The sequence below is a fragment of the Octopus sinensis genome, unplaced genomic scaffold (genome assembly GCF_006345805.1).
Source record: "Octopus sinensis unplaced genomic scaffold, ASM634580v1 Contig12901, whole genome shotgun sequence".
Lineage (NCBI taxonomy): Eukaryota > Metazoa > Mollusca > Cephalopoda > Octopoda > Octopodidae > Octopus > Octopus sinensis.
The window spans coordinates 98,087-124,679 of record NW_021832828.1 but is presented as its reverse complement, the minus strand read 5'-3'; the positions used below and the strand labels follow the sequence as shown (position 1 = coordinate 124,679).

General features: G+C 38.3%; 1 protein-coding gene across 1 annotated transcript in view; it reads right to left on the bottom strand.

Moving 5' to 3' along the window:
- LOC115229498 (Golgi to ER traffic protein 4 homolog) overlaps positions 1–26,593 on the bottom strand; it is a 56,625-nt gene that overhangs the window by 17,637 nt on the left and 12,395 nt on the right. The window contains exon 2 of the mRNA XM_029799838.2: positions 5,349–5,427. Coding sequence (XP_029655698.1) covers positions 5,349–5,427 — 79 coding nt within the window. The remainder of the gene's footprint in view (positions 1–5,348; positions 5,428–26,593) is intronic.

Genomic DNA, 26,593 nt, shown 5'->3' with positions numbered 1-26,593 from the left:
ATGTTACCTTATTTATTACAAACATCACTAACATCACATGTTCTTAGGTTCCTATACTTCCTCCACATTTTCAATGTGATGCAAGTCTTACTACTAATTTCCTTTGAATAGTACCCATTGAATTTGTTATTTTCAGTGTGCTGTCAAAATACTACGGTATATTTTTGTTAAACATTTCTTGAAATTCTCTTGGTCCAATCGTGCCCCCGCATGGTAGGATCAACAGAAATGATTATCTGAATATTTTGGGAAATCAAGTCCTTCCCATATTCCCTGATGGTGAGTGCAGCTTCCAAGATGACAATGCTCCAATACACACTTCTTATGTGGTTAAGAATCGGTATGAAGAGCATAGTAGTGAGCTACAACACATGGAGTGCCCCCCTCCCTCCACTCAATCTCCAGATCTTAATATTATTGAGCATCTGTGGTGCATCTTGGGGTGACAAGTTAGAAGTCGTTACCCTCCACTATTGTGTCTACAATAACTGGAGCAGGTTTTGCAGGAAGAATGGCTCAAGATGCCTCTCAATGAAGTCAGGAAGTTGTATGAATCAATTCCTAGATCCAATGAAGCTGTTCAGAAAGCTAAAAGAGGACCAACTCTGTATTAAATAAATATTCATTAAATTTAACACATGTTCCAATTATTTTGTCCAACCCCTGTATTTTTATGCATGTGTATATCTATGTACACACATACAATTGTTTTCTTTTAATGTCCTCCTTTCCAAGCTTGCACTGGCAAGACAAAATTTATTGAGATACATACATGTTCTACAACCAGATGCCCTTCTTGTCACTAAAACTCACCTGTTTTCATTCCATTCCAGGACATGCCTTCTCGGAAGACTGGAAACAACCAATCAACTGATAGCACTTCTGTAACAATAACATTCATTTACAACTATCACATCATGTCAAGAGAAGCAGACACAAACATACATGTAATCATGCACGCATGTGTATCTGTACACACACACACACACACACACACACACACACACACAAAGATGAACTTTCAGTTTTCATTTTCCAATTCCACTCATAAGTCTTTAATAGATGCACTTGCCCAAGGTACCATGCAGTAGGACTGAACCCCAAACCACATTGTTGGGAAGTAGTGACCTTCTTAATTCCCAAACAATATTATACCTATCATCATCATCATCATCGTTTAATGTCCGTTTTCCATGCTAGCATGGGCTGGAAGGTTTGACCGGGGTCTGGGAAGCCAGGAGGCTGCACCAGGCTCCAGTCTGATCTGGCAGTGTTTCTACAGCTAGATGCCCTTCCTAACGCCAACCACTCCGAGAGTGTAGTGGGTGCTTTTACGTGCCACCCGCACAGGTGCCAGGAGAGGCTGGCAACGGCCACGATCGGATTGGTGCTTTTTATGTGCCACCGGCATGGAAGCTAGTCAAGGCGGTGTTTCTTACGTGCCACCAGCACAGGGATCACAACTACAATTTCCATTGATTTTTGATGTTGATGTACTTGACTCAATAGGTTCCCTCAAGCACAGGGTCGAAATGGTGTTTCTTTACTTGCCACCTGCACAGGAGTCAGTCCAGCGGCACTGGCAACTGCCGGGTGCCAGTCATAGGATTGGTTCAATTTCAAACGTGTATATATATATATATATATATATATATATTGTTTGTTTCAGTTATTAGATTGTGCCCATGCTGAGACACCACCCTGAAGAATTTTAATTGAACAAATTAAACCCAATATTTTTTTTTAAACCTCGTACTTATTCTATCAGTCTCTTTTGCTGGACTGCTGTTATGGGAACGTAAACACACTAACACTGGTTATCAAGCAGTGGTAGGGGGCAAACACACAGCAGGCTTCTTTCAGTTTCTGTTAACCAAATCCAATCACAAGTCTTTGGTTGGCCCAAGGCTACAACAGAAGACTCTTGCCGAAGATGCCACACAGTGGGACTTAACCCAGAACCATGTGATTGAGAAGCAGATGTTTTACCACACACACACATACACTTTTTCAGTTTCTATCTAACAAATCACTCACAAGGTATATTATTTTATTATTATTTTATAAATTAAATAATTAAATGTCATAGGTTTTGCATTTTGGCATTTAAACCAGCCATATCCAGCCCAAATATTTTTCCTATTTTACGTTAAAACTAGCCAGATTTTGCCTCTTACACATACTCTACAATGTCATTCTAAAAGTAACGAATCATATCATTGAAATCTCAAAGCAACAAGACAATGCATGCGTAATTCAAAATAATGTAAATACATAAGCATTATATTTGACAGAGTAGAATGAATGCTAAAGGGTTAAACAATATCATGCTATGCTGTGTTTACAAAGTGCAGAAGAATATGAAAGACCCATTGAAATATATGTGAATCAAGTAGTTCACGCCGTCTATATGCCATGGACGTCGATAGATGCTTAGCAAGATTTATGCAACAGCGTATGTTGAGAGCTACCACAGCACAACAATCACTCCCAGGTTCAGATACAGAACAAGATTCAAATTTAGAAGTTTCAGGTAACAGTTTGTTTTAAAGTTGTGTGTGAAACATAGCTGTTCACATTTTCACCTCAGCTGCACAGAGAATGAGCTTACTGAGATTACATACCTTGGCTTGGCTGAAACAATAGGCTCTATTATACAGTGGTGAGAAATGAAATAACCTGCAAATGTGAAGGCACTTGTTGGTCTGTTTACTTAACATTTCCACAACAACGAATACTTGAAGTAAGAGATTCAGCTCCAAAAATACCTCTCATCTTTCAACTCTTGTATATCACCATGATTCTACAAAGATGGCCATGTGATAGAAGAATCTCAACAATTTCATGTGTGGGTTGATTATTTTCTTCCGAATTTACCTGGTGGTGATTGTTTAATCTAGGGTCATTCCAGATCCAGGAGACTTACAATCAGAAAGGATATTACAGCTATGATCATTCTATGTTATTTTTTCAGACCATGTATCTAAAACCATCTTTGTGGGTAGTATATAATATGTAGGAAATTAGGCTGCTATTTCTAGCAGGGAAGTGACAATATAGAGGTTTTCCTCTACATTCTTTAATTTTTACTTTCAGTTATTGAGTTGAGATATATAAAGATAGTGATATAAAAATATTGATTTTTCTCACCACTGTTGTTTAACCCTAGACCAGTCCTGATCCAGTAGACTACAAGACATTCCAGTCAAGACTGACTATCCAATCTTACCTTCAGCATAGTGTATCTAGGACGATATTAACCAATGTGCAAGTGTAAGTTTAGGGAGTTTAGCTACTACTTCTAGCATACTGAGTAACAGCATAGATACCACTTTTGCTTTCACGCCTATTTTTCATACTGTTCTGTAAATTTATATATTCAGCTAAACTGTTAACACAAATATTTCCAAACAAGATGCTTTTCCAAAACATGGACTAATGATCACGTATAAAATAATGTAAATGAAAGCTACTTCCCAGCATGCTTCACCAAAGAATGTAGAACAAGATCAAATTGTCCATTTACTTTTGTTTATTCAAGAGTTCCATAAAAACAAATTGCTATACAATGTAAACAAAACAAAAACAAACTATGGACTTTGATATATCTACATAAGATTTGTGTAACTTTTTTGGTCATAAATACACAGGGTGTTTGGGTTAAATTTGACAATTTTTTATGTCTCCCTTTTCAAGGAACAGCATGATATACTAGTGAACAGTCAACAGTAATGGAGAGCATAAAGATTAAAGTTGTGAGAAAATGTTAGCTGATGTAGAAAAGAGTTAGGTTTCATGATGATTTATGTTGGGTATCAAATTGCCAACATCAAGACTGCTATTCAATGCTCTGTGAACACTACTGTAAAGATTGGAAGATGTGACATGCACAGCTGCAACATAGACTACAAAGCTGTGGCTAGCAAGAAGGGACACAGTATTCTGATCATGTCAGCACACCAGAATTCATCCCCACATCTTTGAATAGGGTCATGGGCTCAATTCAGACAGCGATGTTAAGCTACTAGAGACTAGTCAAATCCTGGCTGGGAGGGGCTGCTGCTGGAAGGCCATGTGTAACAGCAGGATTTGGCTCCTGGCCATATCACCAGAAAGAGCCAGAAGTGGTTGTTAGAGAATTTCTACAACTTCAACAGATCCAATTTCGGACCTCCCTAATCCCCCAACCCCAATTGTAATCCCATGGATTACTATGTGTGGGGCATGGTTGAGAAAGACACCAACCATTCTGCCTACAACTAAATTTTTAGACAGTGATATTTAAACAAAATTTTAATTATTTTGTTTTTCACTGAATTTTACCTTACTTACCAGTAAGGATACTCTTCATAAAGCCAACCACTTTTTAGGTTAGGGCATTTGGCTCACAATTGTAAGGTTGTCAGTTTGATTACCAGCAATGTATTGTGTCCTTGAGTGAGACATTTTATTTCACATTGCTCCGGTCCACTCAGCAGGCAAAAATGAGCAGAACCTGTATCTTAAAGAGCCAGCCTTGTCACACTGGTGTCACGCTGAATCTCCCTGAGAATTATGTTAAGGCTACACGTGTCTGAGGAACATGCAGCCACTTGCACATTGATTTCATGAGCAGGCTGTTCCACTGATCAGATTAACTGGAACTCTTGTTGTCATAACTGACAGAGTGCCAGTTATAGGAACATTATATAAGGATCGAAGGTGGTGAGCTGGCAGAAACGTTAGCATGCTGGGCGAAATGCGTAGCCGTATTTCGTCTGCCGTTACGTTGTGAGTTCAAATTACGCCGAGGTTGACTTTGCCTTTCATCCTTTCGTGGTCGATAAATTAAGTACCAGTTACGCACTGGGGGTCGATGTAATCGACAATCCCTTTTTCTGTCCTTGTTTGTCCCCTCTGTGTTTAGCCTCTTGTGGGTAGTAAAGAGATATATATAAGGATGTGTAAAAGTAGCTGGAAAGAAGACAAAGATGGTGGTAACAAGCTGTCAGAGAATATTCTCAAGATACAAAAGTGAGTACATGAGAGAATACAGAGGACTGGGAAGGGGAAGTTCATACTAAATTCAAAAATGACTTTGTAATTTAATCAAATAAATGGGAGGAGATAGTAATGGAAAGATTAACTCTTTAGCATTCAGATTTCTGTCAAATGTATTGCTCATTTATTCACCTTATTTTGAATTAATCACACATTACCTTGTAGCTTCAAGATTTCAAAGGTGTGTCTGTATATTTTTAGAATAACACTGTAGGGTAGGTGTGAGAGGTTGGATCTGGTCAGCCTGAACATAAAACAGGTAGATTAAAGGGTTAAGGGTTAAAATCATATAAAAGAGTAGCACAAACCTGACGGTGTTGGAGCAGTGTAACTGACCCTTTATAAAGTAGTTCCAGGGCATCTTCATATTTATGTTGAGCATTGTATCTGTGGAAGAATGGAGAAAAGAGAATATCAACTGAAAAAGTGCAACAGACTAGGTTTTAACTGTAATGGTTGTTTAGCCCCAGATCAGTCTTGAATGGGCAGTCCTATGATCATATGACTTTCAGTTATGACCCTTAGTATTTGATTTTTTTTTATTCAGGCATAATGATTACTTCACCACCTTCTTGCATTTAATTTTTAAAGATACTAAAGTGTGTCTTTAAGGAGATGCTGCTACTATACCCTGCAGATCAAGCACCTGCATAGAGACTCCTTCATTGGCTTTAAGGGGAAATCAAGCTGGAGTATCATTTGTTATTTTAACATCCATGTTTTAACATTTCCATGCTTGTTAGAGCAGATATTATACATTCAGAAGCTCTCCTACCACCAACCTTAACCTATTTCCAAACAAGGTAATATTTCGTCTTGACTGGTATTCCATCAGTTACATCAATGAAGGTTCCAGTTGATCCAATCAACAGAACAGCTTGCTCATGAAATTAACATACAAGTGGCTGAGCACTCAACAGAAATGCATACCCATAATTTAGTTCTGAGAGAGATTCACTGTGACACAGAATGTGACAAGGCTGGCCCTTTGAAATAACAGGTACTATTCATTTTCACCGGCTGAGTGAACTGCAGTAACATGAATTAAAGTGTCTTGCTCAAGAACACAATGCACCACCAGGAATTGAAATCACAACCTTAAGATCATGAGTCAAATACCAAACCACAAGGTTACATGCCATTTTCTCTAAACCAGTGGTTCTCAACCATTTTCTTTTATTTAAGGACCCTTTTCATTACTATTTTATTCTGGTAGACCTTCTCCCTAGCTATTCAAAGTTTAAAAACTGATTTTATAGGTACTTCTTTTCAAATTACTATTTTACTCATCACATATTCACTTGTCAATAAATACATCTATAGCAAAATTTTTTTATGAACTCTTAAAATAATAATTGTGGCCCCAATTTACTATGTAATTTTGTATATGAGTACCCCCACATAATCTTATGTGGACTCCAGTTGAGAACCACTGCTTTAAACTATCAATCAATGAACAGCTAAATGGTTGGGCATGTCCTCATGGCAAACTGTAAACAGTAACATTGCATTAACAGTGAGTTTGTTTCAATCACCATGCAATGTCAAGACATAGTGAAGACACAAACACATATGAGAGACTTCTAACAGTTTCTGTCTGCCAATTCAAACACAAGGCATTGGACTGCCTGTGGACATAGAAGGTACCCAACTGACAATGCAAAGTAATGGGAACAAATTGTTTGTTTTTTGTTTGTTCCTTCTCAAGCCATGCCTGGCTCATAAGGGCTGGTTTCCCAGTTTCTTGGCATATAGGTTCCCCACCTGGACGAGACACCGGTCCATCGCAAGTGTGCTGCAAGATGCAGAAGGAAAGAGTGAGAGAAAGTTGTGGCGAAAGAATCAGCGGAAGTTTCGCCATTACCTTCTGCCGGAGCTGCGTGGAGCTTAGGTGTTTCGCTCATAAACACACACATCGCCCGGTCTGAGATTCGAAACCGCGATCCCTCGACCGTGAGTCCGCTGCTCTAACCACTAGGCTATGTGCTTCCACATGGGAACAAATGCTAAACCATGTGGTTCCAAACCAATCTTCTAAACCACATGGTCACATCTGTACCTATATATACACACACACACACACACACACAGGGAGTAAACATTAAAAAGAACAACAAAGGAAGCTCAAAATTTCACAAAAAATGGTATTAGTTTAAGGAAGTTGAAACAAAAGTGTCTTAACATTTCAGATGGTAGTCCTTCACAGGAAAGAAAAAAAGAAGCAAAGGAAGAAAAAGTGTAAATGTAGAAAAGAAAAAAAATTGCCATATTTCTTTCAAATTACAAAATTATTTTTAAAAAAAATACTGAAAGAAACAAATTTAATTAATAAACTAAAATGGTAAGATTCTGGCAAAAGGGAGCTGAAGGAACAATAAATTGTGATTGCTGTTTAACCCCAAGTCAGCCCTGACCAAGCAGGCTTATATAATCACAGGTATTTTATCCATAACCATTCCACCATTTTGTATATCTAAGACTTCATAATACAATGTTTCTTTTTGTTTTTGTTTTGTAAGAAAATAGTCTGCAATTGTTTTTCAGCTTGACCATAACTTTTCACCAGTATTTAGAAAAACAGCTGACAATGGATTCAATATATTAGATATAATACGTTGATGTACTAGAATATTAAGATAAGCAATAACCAGAGTGACTGTAGTACCCACCAATCAAGAATGGAAACAGTGGGAAGAAATACAAGACTATGGCATTCGCCAACTTTTTCAGTTCATGATGTAGAGTAACTTATAGTAAACTAGTCACATATAACCTCAGCCCCTGGGATCTTAGTGTACCCTTAGTTCCTTAATACCCATTTTCATCACTGCTACCAATCCACTTTATGTCATACAATAGCAATAACAATGGAACCGTTATATTGTTACAAGGCCTGGCAGAAATAACAATCTATTTCCCTCATATCACACTTAAAAAGAAGCAAGTATCGCATAATGTTATCTAGAGTACACTGTTGCTGGTAGAAAAAAGACAGCATGGTCATGTATTGAGTACTTTTGATCGAACCACAGGTCTAAATGAGAGCTGGCCTGGGGCTAAAATGCAGCAGTAGTTTTCTGGACAGACAATAACTCTAGCCAAGCAAATTAAAATTCTCCATTTATAGTAATATATATATCATCATCACTTAATGTCTGTTTTCCATACTAGCATGGGTTCGACAGTTTGACCAGGGTCTGGGAAGCCAGGAGGCTGCACCGGGATGTATGAAATGTTTTGAGCCTTGGGATCTTTTCCTTTTGAACGGCAGTTTTCAACACAATTTCTAGTAAACTAAACACTTTTAAACTTCGTATACTGGTAGAATGTGTCAAAATAAAACATTTTTTTCTCTTGGCTTTCTTGAGAAAATTGTAATTTGTAAGTTTAACATAGTTTAATTTTACGAATTTTAACCAATCCTATGCCCTCTATTTAGCTAAAATCATTTGCTGTGTCTAAAACAGACAACATCCTGTCACTAACCCTAACCCTAAATTTTAGCCTTTCATGTTTTTTTTCTTAATTGTTAAATTAATTTAAGGATAACAATTAAGAAAAAAAACGAAAGACTAAAACGAAAGCAATGGAAAATAATTTTAATTTAACAATGGAAAAAAAAAACGAAAGCAAAAACTCAAAACAAAAACAAAACGAATAATTTTAGACACACGTGTAACAATTAAATTAATTTAACAATTAAGAAAAGAAAACGAAAAGCTAAAATTTAGGTTAGGGACAGGATGTTGTCTGTTTTAGACACAGCAAATGATTTTAGCTAAATAGAGGGCATAGGATTGGTTAAAATTCGAAAAATTAAACTACATTAAACTTACAAATTACAATTTTCTCAAGAAAGCCAAGAGAAAAAATGTTTTATTTTGACACATTCTACCAGTATACGAAGTTTAAAAGTGTTTAGTTTACTAGAAATTGTGTTGAAAACTGCCGTTCAAAAGGAAAAGATCCGAGCCTTGAAGTCTTGTGCCTTGTTTTCTTTTTTTTTTGAGGCTCTAGAATTTTCATACACCCCTCGTATACACACACACACACACACACACACACACACACACACACAAACCTCAACCCTTGAGTCACTTCATAACTTCTACCCATGATATATATCTTTGGCTCGATGAGCAGCTAGTGGATTACCCATTGTTTGGGTAATAACTACTTTCAAGGTTCTGCTAGCTATGAAACATATGTAGCCTGGATTTTATCTACTCCATTCCCAAATTTTGGATTTTTATTTGCATACACAGCAACCCCAGTTGCTAACCGTAAACTATAAAATTAATTTTTTTCAGCTTATCAAACTCCAATATGGGAAAAAATTTACAACCTTCTACGTCAATAAACCATTATTGTTCCTGAAAGTTATTTTTTTATACTTTGTACAAACTGCTTGAAGCTTACTAATTTCCTACACATTGATCCTTGAATCTTACCTTTACATATTACTATATCATCATCATCATCATTTAGCGTCCGCTTTCCATGCTAGCATGGGTTGGACGGTTCAACTGGGGTCTGTGAAGCCAGAAGGCTGCATCAGGCCCAGTCTGATCTGGCAGTGTTTCTATGGCTGGATGCCCTTCCTAACGCCAACCACTCCGTGAGTGTAGTGGGTGCTTTTTACGTGCTGCCCGCACAGGTGCCAGACGGAGCTGGCAAACGGCCACGGACGGATGGTGCTTTTTACGTGCCACCGGCACGGGGGCCAGGCGAGGCTGGCAACAGCCATGATTGGATGGTGCTTTTTACGTGCCACCGGCACGGGGGCCAGGCGGGGCTGGCAACGGCCACGAACGAATGGTGCTTTTTACGTGCCACCGGCACGGGGGCCAGGCGAGGCTGGCAACGGCTACAAACGGATGGTGCTTTTTACATGCCACTGGCACGGAGGCCAGTCGGGGCGGAGCTGGCAACGGCCACAATCGGATGGTTCGCTTACTTGTCACCGGCACTGGTATCACAGCTGCAATTTCCATTGATGTTGATCGACTTCGATTTTGGTTCTGCTTTCTGATATCTGATTTGATTTGTTTGATTTCGATTTTGATTTTCACTTGCCTCAACGGGTCTTCACAAGTGGAGTTTTGTGTCCCAAGAAGGAAAGGTATGTATAAGTCAACTGGCTACATACCAGGTAGAGGCCACGGGTTATGGTCTCACTAGTCTTGCCGGGTCTTCTCGTGCACAGCATACTTCCATAGGTCTCGGTCTCTAGTCATTTCTCTGGTGAGATCTAGAGTTCGAAGGTCGTGCTTCACCACCTCGTCCACAGGTTCCGTCAACTGCTAGGGTGTGGCACTTTTGCACACAACTATCTTCAGCTATTCTCGTCACATGACCATACCAGCGCAAACGTCTCTCTTGCACACCAAAACTGATGCTTCTTAGGTCCAACTTTTCTCTCAAGGTATTTACACTCTGTCGATTATGAACACTGACATTACACATCCATCGGAGCATACTGGCTTCATTTCTTGCGAGCTTACGCATATCCTCAGCAGTCACAGCCCATGTTTCACTACCATGTAGCATGGCTGTACGTACACATGCATCATACAGTCTGCCTTTTACTCTGAGCGAGAGGCCTTTTGTCACCAGCAGGGGTAAGAGCTCTCTAAACTTTGCCCAGGCTATCCTTACTCTAGCAGTTACACTTTCAGCACACCCACCCCCACTACTGACTTGGTCACCTAGGTAGCGGAAGCTATCAACTACTTCTAGTTTTTCTCCCTGGAACGTGGTAGAAGTTGGTCTCTGCACATTTTCAGTGTTTATTGCTCCTGAGTATCTGCCACAGACAAAAACTATTTTCCTAGTTAGCCTTCCTTTGACATTGCTACACCTCTTATGTGTCCATAGCTTACACTTGGTGCACCTTATAGAGTTTCTACCTACGCCTTATTTACAGATCGAGCAGGGCCATCTACCTGAAGGCGTTTGTGATTGGTCTACCTTCCTACTTATTAGGACTTTGGTTTTGGCTAGGTTGATTCTAAGGCCCTTCGATTCTAAACCTTGATTCCACACCTGAAACTTCTCCAGTTCTGATAGTGACTCAGCAATTAGAGCAAGGTCATCAGCATAGAGGAGCTCCCAGGGGCATCTTGTCTTGAATTCCTCCGTTATTGCCTGGAGGACTATGATAAATAGGAGGGGACTGAGGACTGAACCTTGGTGGACGCCAACCTCTACCCGGAATTCTTCACTGTACTCGTTGCCAACCCTCACCTTACTAGCAGCGTCTCTGTACATGGCTCACACAGCTCTCACTAACCATTCATCTATCCCTAGTTTCCTCATTGACCACCAGATAAGGGATTGGGGGACCCTGTCGAAGGCTTTCTCCATGTCAACAAAAGCCAGGTACAGGGGCTTATCTTTGGCTAGGTATTTCTCCTGCAGCTGTCTTACCAGGAATATAGCATCAGTAGTACTTTTCCCTGGCACGAACCCAAACTGCATCTCGTCTAAGCTAACTCTCTCTCTAATTAGTTGGGCTATAACCCTCTCCGTAACCTTCATTACCTGATCCAGCAGCTTGATACCCCTGTAATTATTTGTATCTAGGGCGTCACCTTTACCTTTGTAGCAGTTGACTATTATGCTGCTACACCAGTCATTGGGTATGACTCCTTCGTGTATCACCTGGTTAACTATACGGGTGACTAGGCTATAGCCGACACTACCAGATATTTTGAGCATCTCTGCAGTAATTCCTGATGGGCCTGGGGCTTTCCCTGTTTTCATGCTTGTAATTGCCTTAACTACTAAGGAACTGTTAACTCGGATTGCTGGTCCCTCTGTTGGGTCGACATTCGGCAGACTCTCTTTATCCCATTCATTTTCCTCATTCAGCAACCTTTCATAGTGGCGTCTCCAAACCTCTCTCTTTGCATCCTCATTTAGCGCAAGTGAACCGACATCCTTGCGAACACATTTCTCTCCTACCACGTCATGATTCTCTCTCACACACTGTCTTGCAACACGAAATACCTCAAGTCTTTCATCCTCACAGCGCAGAACATTGGCAAGTTTTTTCTTATCTGCTTCCCCTCTGGCTAAATACACCTGCCTCCTAGCTTCCCTTCTGGCAGTCTGATACACTTCCCTGCTACCACCGTTCTTCCAGTCCTTCCAAGCCTGTTTCTTTTGTCTAATAGCCCTGTCAACAATATTGTTCCACCACCATGTTATTTTGGGTCTTGAGGGGACTTTGCACCAGCCACAGATCTGGTCAGTAGCTTTCAGCAGGTTGTCCCTTAGAAGCGTCCAGTTGTCAGAAGTGTCCAGTATATATATATATAAATACACACACATACACATATGTACACTTTTTCTTATAGTAAAGTCTCAGTCGACACAAACTTTACAATAAATCTGTCAGTCATGTCCAGTAGCTACCCTAAAACTAGCTTCAAAATTCAGTTTAATATATATATATATAAAAATGTGGCATATTTGTGTTTCAGGGATGGAATTTCAGAAATGCAGAGTTCCAACAATCTAACCAAAATTTCTGACAGTTGCCATAAACAAAATTACATCAGAAACAACGTGAATTTTTCATAAACTTTTCACGTGTATTTTACAGATAGAAATAAAAAAAACTTGTCCTTGCAAAGCCACAATAACTAGACCTAAAGATGTCTCTTGAATATTCAAGATGTGTATGTTCAAGGTAATATACTCTCAAGGAAGGATGAGAAGTTGTCAAATACTTGCTTGTGTTTTACTGTCAGTTAACAAGTTGGTAGAACTGTTTGCATGTCGAACAAAATGCTTCATTTCTTCCAGCTCTTTATAGTTGATTTCAAATACTGCCACAGAGAACTTTGCCTTTCATCTTTATGGAGTCAAAAAAAATTAAGTACCAGTCAATTGTCCAGGGAAGTGGGAATGGTCAATGTAATTGACTTGCGCCTTACCCTCAAAATTGTTAGCCTGGTGCCAAAAATAGAAAGATTACATCATCATCATTCATTGGCATTTAACATCCATTTTCCATGCTGACATGGGTTAAATAGCTGGGTCCACGCCAGGTTCTTTAGTCTGTTTTGGCTTGGTTTCTACAGCTGGATGCCCTTCCTAACACCAACCGTTTTACAGACTGTGTTGGGTGCTTTTTATGTGACACCAGCACAATTGGTATAATCAGCAGCCATCCCTCCAGAATTGAACCTTCACCTCTTTCTTTGTCAGGTGTGAGACTAACAACGGATATTACATAATGTTGGGGCAATTAACTCAGCAAATTTAATGAGAACACTCAGAGGGTCACATCACTACCAGATAAAATGCCTCTATTTTTGATACTCAACAACAAAACAGATTGTAACAAACAGAAACATGATGGCAATTTCATCATGACTGAAGACCACATGAAAGAGTGGCACTCTTTCATGTGGCTATGCAAACTGATCCTTGATACTGCAGAGGTTTTCCTGCCTGCACTTAGTAGTTTTAACCCTTTAACATTTGGATTATTTTGTTCAATGTAAATGCTTATTTATTTGCATTATCTTTTGTGTTGAAATTTCAATGATGTAATTATTTATTTTTAAAATGACATTATATGGTAGGTGTGAGAGACTGAAATATAGCCAGTTCCAACATAAAACAGACAGAATATTTGGGACAGATATGGCTGATTTAAATGTTAAAAGGTTAAAGTGTGAGTGAACCTATGCAATCTGACCCCCATCCTTTAGACTTGTGGGTCTGACCACAGTCACTCAACAGGTTAAGACAGCTGTAGTGACCAGGAAGCTGGAGTGGCCTTCTCCTTGGTGCATTGCTTCACAGGACTAGAGAGCTTCACCTATCCTGGAATTGCTGGAAGAGTGTCAAACAGGGCACCAGACTGCTTGACATATTCCACTCAATCTGCTTTCGAAGTTGACTCCCCATAGCCCTTCCCAAGGCACTGAGAAATAGAAACGTAGGACATTGGCAATGAAATTTCATGTAATTGAACAAAACCTCACAATAAAGTAATTATCTAAATAGAAGTGCCAACAACAGAAACTAAACAGCATCTTATAAGATAACAGCTTGGTTTTCAAAACACTGAAACAATAAAATAAAAGACGCTCTCTAAAGTCACTTGACTTACAAAGAACCACACCCTACTGAAAATTAAAAAAAAAGGATTTGTTGATAGTGTTTTAGATATTCAGTGTCTGAGTGAAAAGAATGACATGTTCACATCTAGAAACCATTTTGATTAGAGAGATCTGCTAGATGGATCATGCAGATCCTATGTATCAAACAGCAAGAATAACAAAAGTTTCAGTTTGTATTCTGGTTCAATTCTTTCTTCCAGCAAACAAACACAAGTTCAACACTCAGGGCTACTTATTTAAAAGCTGAATTACAAGTAATGACTATAAAGGCCATATAATAAATATGGCATTCTATCACCTAACAGCTATTTCGACACACCATGATGCTAAAACAAGGGGGTGTATACATCTAATAGTTATTTTGACACTGTGTGGTGCTAAAACAACCAAACTATCCATTCTTCTGTCACTAGCACCACTACCATGGCAACTGCTACTACTAATCTTGTTCTCTGGTATCAAGAAGAAAGAAGTAGGAGCAAGAACACAAGATCCAGAACAGGAAGTTAAAAAAAGAATTAAAAGAAAATTAAAATATATAGCCAAGCAAACACAACAGGAAATACAAGAATGTTCTAGAATTTAATTTTCTTTCTTTTCTTTTTTTTTTTTTGAAATGAATAATGTAAAACTAGTTTTTATGGAATGTTTGTTTTCAAGAAAGATATATAAGACTGGTGATGACAGCTGTAGTTATTATGAATGTGTTGTCACAAGTAAATCATTACAACAAACATCACAAGCTGAACCGTTTGAACTCTGTTGACCTAATACATCTCCAAGTCTAATCCCCCCAAAAAATGGAATAGAGTTCATGCAGGAGGTTGTCTTCAATAGAAGGGTTAAAGGGGAGGCACACAAGAAGGAAACAAAAAATTCAAAAGAACTTTTGACAAATAAACAGTATGGAGAAAAGTGTCCCAAAGAGCCAAGATAAAATGAAATACATAACCAAGCATCCTTACTAAAACAAAAAAAATGATGTGAACAACTGGGAAAAGAACATTGAAGGGTTTAGACAATTTCATTGACTCCAGTACCTGATTGGTACCTATTTTAACAACTGTGGAATGAGGGCAAACTTGACTTCACTAAGATTTAAAGTTAGAATGGCTGGAACTAAAGACAGTGAGACATTTTAGTCCAAAACTCTATTAATTCTGATAATGATCACCCTATTATTATTATTATTATTATTATTATTATCAAGAGTGGAGGCACATGGCTTGGTGGTTAGGGTGTTGGACGCATGATCACAAGATTGTGGCTTTTTATTCCTGGACCAAGTCATGTGTTGTGTTCTTGACCTGGCAAAAATAAGTAATCCTGCAATGCACGGGTATCTCATCCAGGTGGGAAACCAGGAAGCCAACCCTGTGAGTCTATATGACTTGGGAAGGAACTTTACTTTCTTACTATTATTAATAAGGTAGTGAACTGCAAACTGGTAGAATCATTGGCAAGTCAAACACAATGCTCTTTATATTTTAAGTCCAGAGGTCAACTTTGCCTTTCATACTTATGAGGTCAATAAAATAGGTACAAATCATGCTCTAAGGTCAACGTAAGCAACTGGCCCCTTCACTCCAAAATTTCAGACCATAAGCCTATAGAAGAAAGAATTACTATTATCATTGTCTTCATTTTTATTATTAGAGCAGTGGATTCTCAGAATCGGTAGAGTTTTGGATATAATGCTTTTCAGTATTCAGTTGTGTACCTTTACATTCTGAGTTCAAATCCTGCCAAAATCAACTTTGACTTTAGCCAATTCGAGGAGGGATGATAAAAACCAGTTGGGTACTGGAGTCAATACAACCAAACATACCCATTCCTCAAATTTGAGGCTTAGGGGATTAGCAGAACTGTTCAACTGTCACACAAAATACCTTGCAGTATTGGTTACAGCTCTTTACATTCTAAATTCAACCCTCAGTGAGACTTGAACTTAGAAGTTTGTTTCGTTTGTTCTGAGTAACATCAAGAATGATTCAACTTCAAGCGTGTGTGTGTGTATCATCTCAATAAGTGGATGTACAAACATGACCACAAGACAGCTATGGCCTGTTCCTAAATACATGAACTAGCTAGCTATGTCAAAAGTCAGTTCAAGCGAAAAAACTGAAAAGGATAGTCAAAAACAGTACACAAAATATTTTCTAAGTATTTTTTTTTTCCATATATCTTGTAACCTCCAATATTTTCTAAACGAGTGATTAGATACTTTGACTTCAAGAATGGAAAAAAGCCAAAATTTTTACCCTTCCAGACTGTTCCAAGAATATTAACATAGCATAGCAAGGACAGGCTACCACAACAATACCTGTTTAAAGCACATGTCATCAAAAGATACATACATGCTTTAAGCAGGTATTTTTTACTTTTCTTTTCTTGTTTATTCATCAAAAACGTCCATCTACTTCTTTCCTTTTATTAGGCATACAACTTCTTATATTATTTTTTTGTAGGTTTACATTTTTCCACCACCTTTAGAATTTACATTTACCAGTTGTAACTTGTCATGCTGTCCAACTGTCCATCTGTTAATCTCCTCATTCCATAAGTGCTATTTTACCTACATGTATACTCACACACACACACACACACACACATATGTATATATATATATATATATATATATATATATATATATATACACTCATACACAAATGCATATATATATATAAATGTAACATCACATTTACATTGGGACAGATATGAGTAAAGAGAAATTATAATGTTTGTGGACTGTTTTAATATAAACAGCTAGACTGAGAGGCACCTTCTCTTGTAGATAAAGTTAGATAACAAAAGCTATACAACAACTGGAGCGAAACAATTCTTCATAGCTTCAAAGAAGAAACACTAAGATATTTTTAGACTACATCAAAGCAATACGGAAATATTTTAGGGCAGTCAGGTTACAGACAGGCTCCATTGGTTATATGCTTTGAAATCTATTCTTTGGTGCCTGTGAGAAGAAATTTAGACATATCTGTGTCCTTCCACAATTGGTTTAAAATTTTGGCAAAAGGCTAGAAATTTCAGGGAAGGGAGTAAGCCAACTACATCAACCCCAGTGATCAGCTGGTAATTATTTCATCAACCCCAAAAGGATGAAAGGCAAAGTCGACCGCAGCATAATTTGAACTGAAAACATACAGACAGACAAAATACCACTAAGCATTTTGCCCAGTGTGCAAACAATTCTGCCAGCTTCTTCCATCATTAAAATGGAACAGCTTTCTAAGAATTTCACACCAGCTTTCAGTAACTATTTTACTTAATCAAATATTAGATAAAAATCATATTTCATCTTCTCAAATTTTCTCTACTTCAAGCTCACACCTGTTTTCTCCTCTAAGCACCTATACTATGTCACCTCCCTTATCTTCCACCCTCCACAGCACCAATCATCTTCTTCCAAACCGACCTGACCAGTGTCCAACTAAACATAAACTATATCCTTAAAAAGTCTCAGAATGCCTATAGAGATAGTGAGTAATGTCATTTCCTGTGAGCTAATCCATGAATAAATACATAAACACATCTGATTTCTTTTTTTTTACTTGTTTCAGACATTAAAGGCTGCATGTGCCAAGCTGAAGTTCCATCTTGAAGGATTTAGTCAAACAAATCAACCACAGTACTTATTTCAACTCTAGTATTTATTCTGTGAGCCTCATTTTTTTATATTTTTTTTTATAAAAGAGAAACATCAACAGACCAACACTGGTCGTTGAGTGACACAGAGCAATGCAAAGACACATACATACACACACACACGTTCACAAGGCTCCTGCACACTTTTCCAGCAAACAAATTCACTCACAAAGCAATTAGTTAGCCTAGAGGTCCAGTAGAAGATACATGCACCATGTACCATGCAGTTGTGATGCAAACTGCTAAACGACACGACCATACTGGTGTCTACAATCATCTTTTAACCTTTTACCTTGCTTCAGTCATTAGACCATGGCCATGCTGGAGCACTGCCTTGAAGAATTTTTTGTAAAATGAATCAATCCCAGGACTTATTTTTCCATTAAGCCTAGTACTTATTCTATTGGTTTCTTTTACCGAACCACAGGGACATAAACACACCAACACCAGTTGTCAAACAGTGGTGGGGCACAGACACACACACACATATATATATATATATACACACACATAAACACACACACAAACACATGTTTTACTCTTTTACTTGTTTCAGTCATTTGACTGCGGCCATGCTGGAGCACCGCCTTTAATCGAGCAACTCGACCCCGGGTCTTATTCTTTTGTAAGCCCAGTACTTATTCTATTGGTCTCTTTGCCAAACCGCTAAGTAACGGGGACATAAACACACCAGCATCGGTTGTTAAGTGATGTTGGGGGACAAACACAGACACACACACACATACATATATATACATACATATATACAACGGGCTTCTTTCAGTTTCCGTCTACCAAATCCACTCACAGGGCTTTGGTCAGCCCGAAGCTATAGTAGAAGACACTTGCCCAAGGTGCCACGCAGTGGGACTGAACCCGGAACCATGTGGTTGGTAAACATGCTACTTACCACACAGCCACTCCTGTATATATATATATATATATATATATATATATATATATATACACACACACACAACAAGCTTCTTTCAGTTTCTGCCTACCAAATCCGTTCATAAGGTCTTTGTCAGTCCAAGTAGAAGACAACTGCCAAAGGTGTCATACAGTGGGACTGAACCTGGAACCATGTGGTTAAGAAGGAAACTTCTCATCAAACAGCCACACCTGAGCCAAAGATTATCCAAATCATATGAATCTAGTTATCCTACTCTAAAATATTGCTCTTACTAAAATCTTTGCTCCTTACAACTCCTCATTTCAAAGTAACTTCCTTTCAAATTGTCATGCTTAAATAATTTATGCCTTATTAGAACTGCCAAACATCAACAAAGACTGAGTTTTTCCATTAAATTTCTTTTCTACCATATTCTAACCAAACAACATTTGTTAATTATCTCCAGGACTTTACTTCCACCTAATTAGATCATGCAAATTGAAACCCTTCCCCTTCCTTCTAAGAAAAGAAAATACTGCAATTAAGAAGCAACACTAGTCTCAGCTAATTAAATTGTCCTGCAGCAAACATGTACAACTAACCAGACTCCTACTGAAAAACATCTCACAAATTTAACTGAATTTTGGCAAAAACAGCAGCAAGCTGGCAGAACTATTAAGAGCTGTAAACAAATATCTTGTAATATTTCATTTGAGTTCATTATGTTCTGAGTTCAACTCCTACCAAGCTTAACTTCACCTTCCATCTTTCTAGAGTAAAGTCAAGTCAAGAGTAAAGACCACTTTCAGTCATGAATGACCATAGGATTGCACATAGAAAGTTACCCTCCAAGACACAAGTTCAGGCAAGGTTATATATGGAAGACCAGCCTCTCCTCTCCACACCATCAATGTTATCGAAGGGAAAGGCAAAGACTGATACAGTATGGCACCAGTGATGTCACAACTCATTTTTACAGCTGAGTGAACTGGAGCAACATTAAATAAAGTGTCTTGGTCAAGAACACAACACACAGCCTGATCCAGGAATCAAACTTATGACCTCATGACTGTGAGCCCGATGCTCTAACCACTGAGCCATCCATCCTTCTAGTGGCAATAAAATCAAGATCGATATAACTGACTTTAGCCCATGACTTGAATTTGAAATTTTGTATTTATATAAGAAATCACTAATAATAATAATAATTTCTAACTCAGACACAATTTGTCGGGTGATGAAGAGTCAATTATAGAGTCAATTCCAGTAGAAGATTGATGCTTTATTTTATCAACTCCCATGGATGACCACAGTGAAAAGGTACAGTGTGCAATGTAAAGACAAGACGTATGCAGACACAGATACATATATACAATGCACTTCTTTCAGTTTCACTTTCACTCTACCATATCCATTCACAACATTTTCATTGAAGGTATAGTAGAAGGTGCATGCAATATATATCTCCTCCCTCTGCTTTCCTTCTTCAGTTGTCTCCTTTATACCTTTCTCTCTCTCTCTCTCTCTCTTCCCCTCCCTCTCATTCTTTAGTCCCTTTGATCTCTTTTCCCCTCTCTCTTATTCCTTAGTCCCTCTTTCCTCCCCTCCCTCTAATTCTTTAATCCCTCTGCCCTCTACAACTCTTACCCTCTCCTACCACATGATTGCTGTCCGCCCTTTTCTGACCAGCAGTCATGTTTGTCCATCCTCTTGCTTGGTCTGTTAAGACCTCCCATTTCTCCTTCACACCATCCTTACTACATTCATCTGATAGACAAAAGATCCCTTTTTGTTATTTATGTCATAATTGTACAATTTTCATTTTGTTATTTATAGCCAAAAGGCGTTTGTCCATTCTATATGTCTAATTCCTTTTCTGTTGCACTTGTATTATTATTTCATCATGTTTGTTCATCTAATAGTCAAAAGACACTTTCTGTTATTTATTCATTTGTAAATGTACAATTATTTTCATTTTGTGGTATAGCAAGAAGGCGTTTGTCTGTTGTATGCATATAATTCTTGCTTTCTTGTTCTTGTTTTCATTCTTGTATACAATCGCTTGCTTTCCCCAGAAGCTTAATGCTTTTAGCTTAACGCTCTGGCACTTGCTGGATTCAAGTGGTCTCAGGGATAAAAATGTGCAAAACCATGAAGATCTTCCAGACTCTGACTGATGAGGAAATATGCTGCGAATGGGCCATGTTTCTTGGTTTTGTCCAGTTTCCTGTTTGTTATGTTATCGTCTATTTTTCTGTGTGTTGTTTTTGTCATGTTCTTTCTGTCCTATCCTTGGTTCATATATATAATCAAAACAGAACATATATACACACGCGTATACATTCACTTATACATACATATATACATGCATAAATATGTGTATGTATGAGTTTATATGTATGTGTGTATGTGTATTTGCAAATGTGTGTGCATGTGTGTATCGTTGGCAATTTTTTTTCCTCCATCTTCCCTTCTTTGGATCTTTCCTTTTCCTATGTTTCTGATGAAGAGCTCCGCTCGAAACATTAAACGCTCCTTCTTTCCTGAGCGTCCAATAATACTATACTTGTTCCACGTCCTCGCATTGTTGTGTTTCCTCTTTGTGTTTTCATGTTTGGATTAACTTGATATATATATATATATATATCTAAATTTGAATGTTTATGTGTGTGCACTTATTACATTCATCTCCAATTCTCTTTTTATATTAATAGTATTGTTCCTAATTCTCCACTCCTCCTGTCTACTGGACTCCTAGTTATTGACTATAAATAAAAGCTTCATTCTAACGTAAATTGTGTATTATTTGATTCTCTGCAAAATTTCTAATAGGAGGTATCTAGCAGGTTTCTCCTAAATATACAATTTTGTAACACCTATTAGCAAATGAAACATGTGTAATGGCGAATAAATAATATCAAAACTTTTTTTCCCAAGCTCTTGTCTTGATACGTAATTACTCTGTGAAAAATATTGCTCAGTATTTTTCAACCCTTGGCATGCATCACACATATATAACATCTTTATAAAATTTTGGAATACTGGAATAAGCAGATGTGCTTCTAGAGGACAGTTTGGGTTATAACCCTTTCTATGGCTAGATACCCTTCCTACTTGTACTTGTGGCGACATTCACCCTGGGCGGGTTGAGTCGGCTTCTTCTACCACCCTCGAGGCATCTCAAACCATGGCAGCCCACACACGACGGTCCTGCACCAGTTCACTGGAGATAGCAAGCCAGTCACGGTTCCATCGGCGCAGGCTGACCACCTGCGGACCCGTGAGCACAGAGAGGTCCTCCTTGATCGTCGTAACCCAGGTCTTCAGCTGCCCGCCCGCGCATTTCCGCCAGTTGGGAAGTGGAGTCGGGAGAAGGACATCACGGCTCAGTTCACCCACCGGACGCCTACATGCATGGCCAAACCACCGGAAGTGCCGTTGCAGAAGGACAGATGGAAGAGGCCATAGAGACAGGCGAAGTCGGAGATTGGTGGTGGGAACTTCATCCACCCGACGGCAGTGAAGAATGCACCAGAGGCAGTCATTGTCGAAGACTTCCAGCCTTCGTTGATCGACCACCCGCATAGGCCACGTTTCACAGCCATAGAGAAGTACTGTACGAACAACGGCTTGATATATTCGAATATATCATATATATATACCCTTCCTAACACCAACCATTTAAAAGAAAGTATTGGGTGCCACATAAAAAACACCCAATACACACTGTACATTTTGAACTTTAAGTACCTGATTAACTTTATAGTATATTTTCATAAAAATAGAATTACACACAAGCTAAACCTTTCTGGACAGGTGAAAAGTTAAAACTGGATCAAAATGTTTAATGGCCACATGTGTGTGTATGTGTCTGGTTGGTTGGTTGGTTAAGAAGTTTGCCTCACAGCTACATGGTTCCAGGTTCAATGACACTGTGCAACATCCTGAGCAAAAGTCTTCTGTTATTGCCTCAGACCAACTGATGCCTTGTGACTGGAACTGATGCAGAGACACTGTATAGGAACTTGTGCGTGTGTGTGTGTGGTATATGTGAGTGTATATATATATATATTAGTGAAGGCACATGGCTTGGTGGTTAGAGTGTCAGGCTCACAATCATGAGGTAGTGAGTTCAATTCGCAGATCGAGCTGTGTGTTGTGTTCTTGAGCAAGACACTTTATTTCATGTTGCTCCAGTTCACTTGACTGCAGAAATGAGTCGCAATGTCACTGGTGCCAAGCTGTATCAACCTTTGCTTTTCTCTTGGATAACATTGGTGGTGTAGATAGGGAAGACTGGTATGCATGGGCAACTGCTGGTCTTCCATAAACAACCTAGCTGGAACCTGTTCCTCTGAGAGGAACTTTCTAGGTGCAATCCCATGGTCAGTCATTTCCAAAGGGGGTCTCTTTTCCTATATATATATATATATATATATATATATATATATAATATATATATATATATTATATATATATATATATATATATATGCATAAAAAGCACCTAGTACAATCTGCAATGTGATTGGCATTGGGATAGGCATCCAGTTGTAGAAACCAAGCATAAATAGAACCTAGTGCAGCCCTCTGGCTTGCCAGCATGGAAAACGAATGTTAAATGATGATGAGGAGGATGATGGTTTGTCTGATTTGGCATGGTTTCTATGGCTGGATGTCCTTCCCAATGCTAACCATTTTACAAAGTGTACTGGATGCTTTTTATGCAGATATAGGCACAGGAGTGGCCGTATGGTAAGTGGCTTGCTTACCAACCACATGGTTCCAGATTCAGTCCAACTGCATGGCACCTTGGACAAGTGTCTTCTACTATAGCCTTGGGCCAACCAAAGCCTTGTGAGTGGATTTGGTAGATGGAAACTGAAAGAAGCCCGTTGTGTGTGTGTGTTTGCCCCCACCACCATTGCTTGACAACCGATGCTGGTATGTTTACATCCCTATAACTTAGCGGTTCGGCAAGAGACCGATAGAATAAGTACTAGGCTTACAAAGAATGAGTCATGGGGTCATGGCTGCAGTCAAATGAATGAAACAAATAAAATAGTAAGGTCGATATAATTGACTAGTCCCCACCCCCTGAAATTTCAGGCCTTGTGGCTATAGTAGAGAGGATTTATTTATATATGTGTGTGTGTGTGCCTATACAGATATACACACATACACACACATTTATGTAGCCATTAAACATTTTTATCCATTGATGGAATGTGAAAAATTCTTGTTACATCCTGCACTACCAGGCTGTCTTTACCTTAGCCATTAAAACTTTTCACCTGCTCAAGGAAGTTTAGCTTGTGTGTAATTCTATTTTTATTAAAATATACTATATATTCAGCTGTTTACACTTCAAAATGTTGAAACATTCAACAACTTAACAATTTACCCAAAGAATGTTAAATTTTTTTCTTTGCTTTTTCACTAATAGAAAACAACCCCAAAAAGACAGGTTTTGCAAGTCTACTACCTCTTTAGTAATTTATTTTTCTTTCTCTTTCTCAAGGGGTGGGCTGCTTATGAAACTTGCTTCCCAACCATGTGATCCTGGGTTCAGACCTACTATGCAGCGCCTTGAATATCTTCTGCTATAGCCCAAGGCTGACCAAAGCCATGGGAATGAATTTGAAAGGCAGAAACTGAAAGAAGCCCTTCATATTTTACATACATACACACATACATATATACGACTCTACAACACTCTCTTTCCTCCCTCTCCTACATTTTTCTGCCTTTCACACTTTGCACTCCACTTTGATCTGTCTCTTTCTCTCTCTCTCTCTATTCCCCTCCTCCTTTGTTCCTTGTTCCCCTTCTTTCTCTCTTCATCTGTCCCTCTTTTCCTCTCTCTTTCCCTCACACGTGACTAGCCACTGATTGCTAGCCTCTTCGTGGTCAGCAGCCGTTGTGGCAAGACACATTTTTTTTCTCTCTCTTGCCCTAAGGCTTTTTTCTAACGCCAGCTCAAAAATTTACTTGTCCTGTCGAAAAGACACTTGTCTGTGACGTCCTGTTTTTGTTGTTATTATTATTATCATTATTGTTTTTACATATTTTTGTATTCTTATTCATGTTATCATTATTGTTTTTACGTATTTTTATATTTTTATTCGTGTAACATCGTCCGGTTTTCTGCCCTTGTTTTGTATACATTCGAGGCTTTCTTCCAAGGAATCTAATGCGCTTGGCTTAGATTTTCCTTTGGGGCTGGCCAGATTGGAACAATCTCAAGATTAATCAGCCAAAATTGCGAAGATGATCCGGTTCTTGACTGAAGATTGAAGGCTTTGAATGTCCCGTCCGTGTTTTTTGTATCGTCTTCTAAATGTTTCACGTTCTTGTCCCAGTTTGTATTTTTTTACATTTACATATATATATATATATATATATATACACACACACACACAGGCGTGGCCGTGTGGTTAGAAGTTTGCTTCCCAACCACATGGCACCTTGGGCAAGTGTCTTCTACTATAGCATCAGACCAACCAAAGCCTTGTGGGTGCATTTGGTAGATGGAAACTGAAAGAAGACTGTCATATGTCTTATATATAAGTGGAAATTTCTATCTTTCTGTCTGATACCACCTTGCTGCCTATACCAGTGAACCAGTCTTCACGAAACTTTGCATACATGTTTAACTAACATCCAATTCAATTGTAGGCTAAATGGATTTCAATAAAAATCAATAATGGGCCCCCTACAGTGGTTGGGCTATTATATAATAAAATGAGAAGGGCTCAAAGAGTGTTAGGTTGAGGGAAATGTGGTGGCATAATGAGGGTGGCTGATATCAGGGAAGGGGAGGAGAATGAGAAACAAAGATAAAGCAGGAGAAGGTGTTTAATGAAGGGAACAGCAAATTTTAATACTTTGTTCTTTACTTTTTACCTATCAGTTAACACATGCATTTTAGTGAATTAACTATTGTACACTCAATCAAAACTTTTACAATATGTCCAACAACAGATGTAAAACTAACGAGTGAAAGGTAAAGTGTTTATATATCTGTTTTCATATCACTATATTAACATTTATTAGAACTTTACCAATGTACTGAAACAATAAAACTATAGATAATGTCATTCATTTTATTCCATAGCTAAAACTGATTCATTCTTAACACAAATTGAAAAATAACACACAACTCACACTAAAAGATGTAAGAATATAAAAACATTCAGTGTTGTTTCTTTACATTGCACCTTCAGTACTACTTATATGGAATTTTACATCATCTCAAGATTCTAATGGTTCAGAAAAATGTTCAAATCCATCTTTCAATTTTCAATGCGTGTAACAGTCTGTCTCTCTAATTTTGTAGGGTCTTCCCAGTTGCTGTCACATTGTGAAATTTTAGAATTACATCAAAATTTTCAAATTTAGTATATTGAAAAAATTTTCCACTCCGATTTTGTTATTTATTTGTCCCAGGAAAATGTTACTGGGATTTAAAGTTTAATTAACTTTACCTAATCAGAAAACAGGATTTGGAAGCTGGTGTTTTCTGCATGAAAGTTGTCTATCACAAAATGAAAGCAAAATCATTACCAGGAGGAACTTTTATTAAACAAACGAAAGCAAAGCATTATAACAACCAAAGTTGTAAGAACTTCTGAAGTTTTAATAAGTTTTTAATGAATAAGTTCATGTGAAACGGTCAAACAAACATGTAAATAATTTAAAATGGAAAAAGATTGCAAACAAAGTTTTTCCCAAAATATTGCACAAATCTGTCCTGATCAAGAGGCCTATCTGTTGGGGAAGGCATGGTCTGACATGGAATAAACAAAAATTTATATACATTTTGTGAAAACTGCCCAACAACAACGGCCTATTCA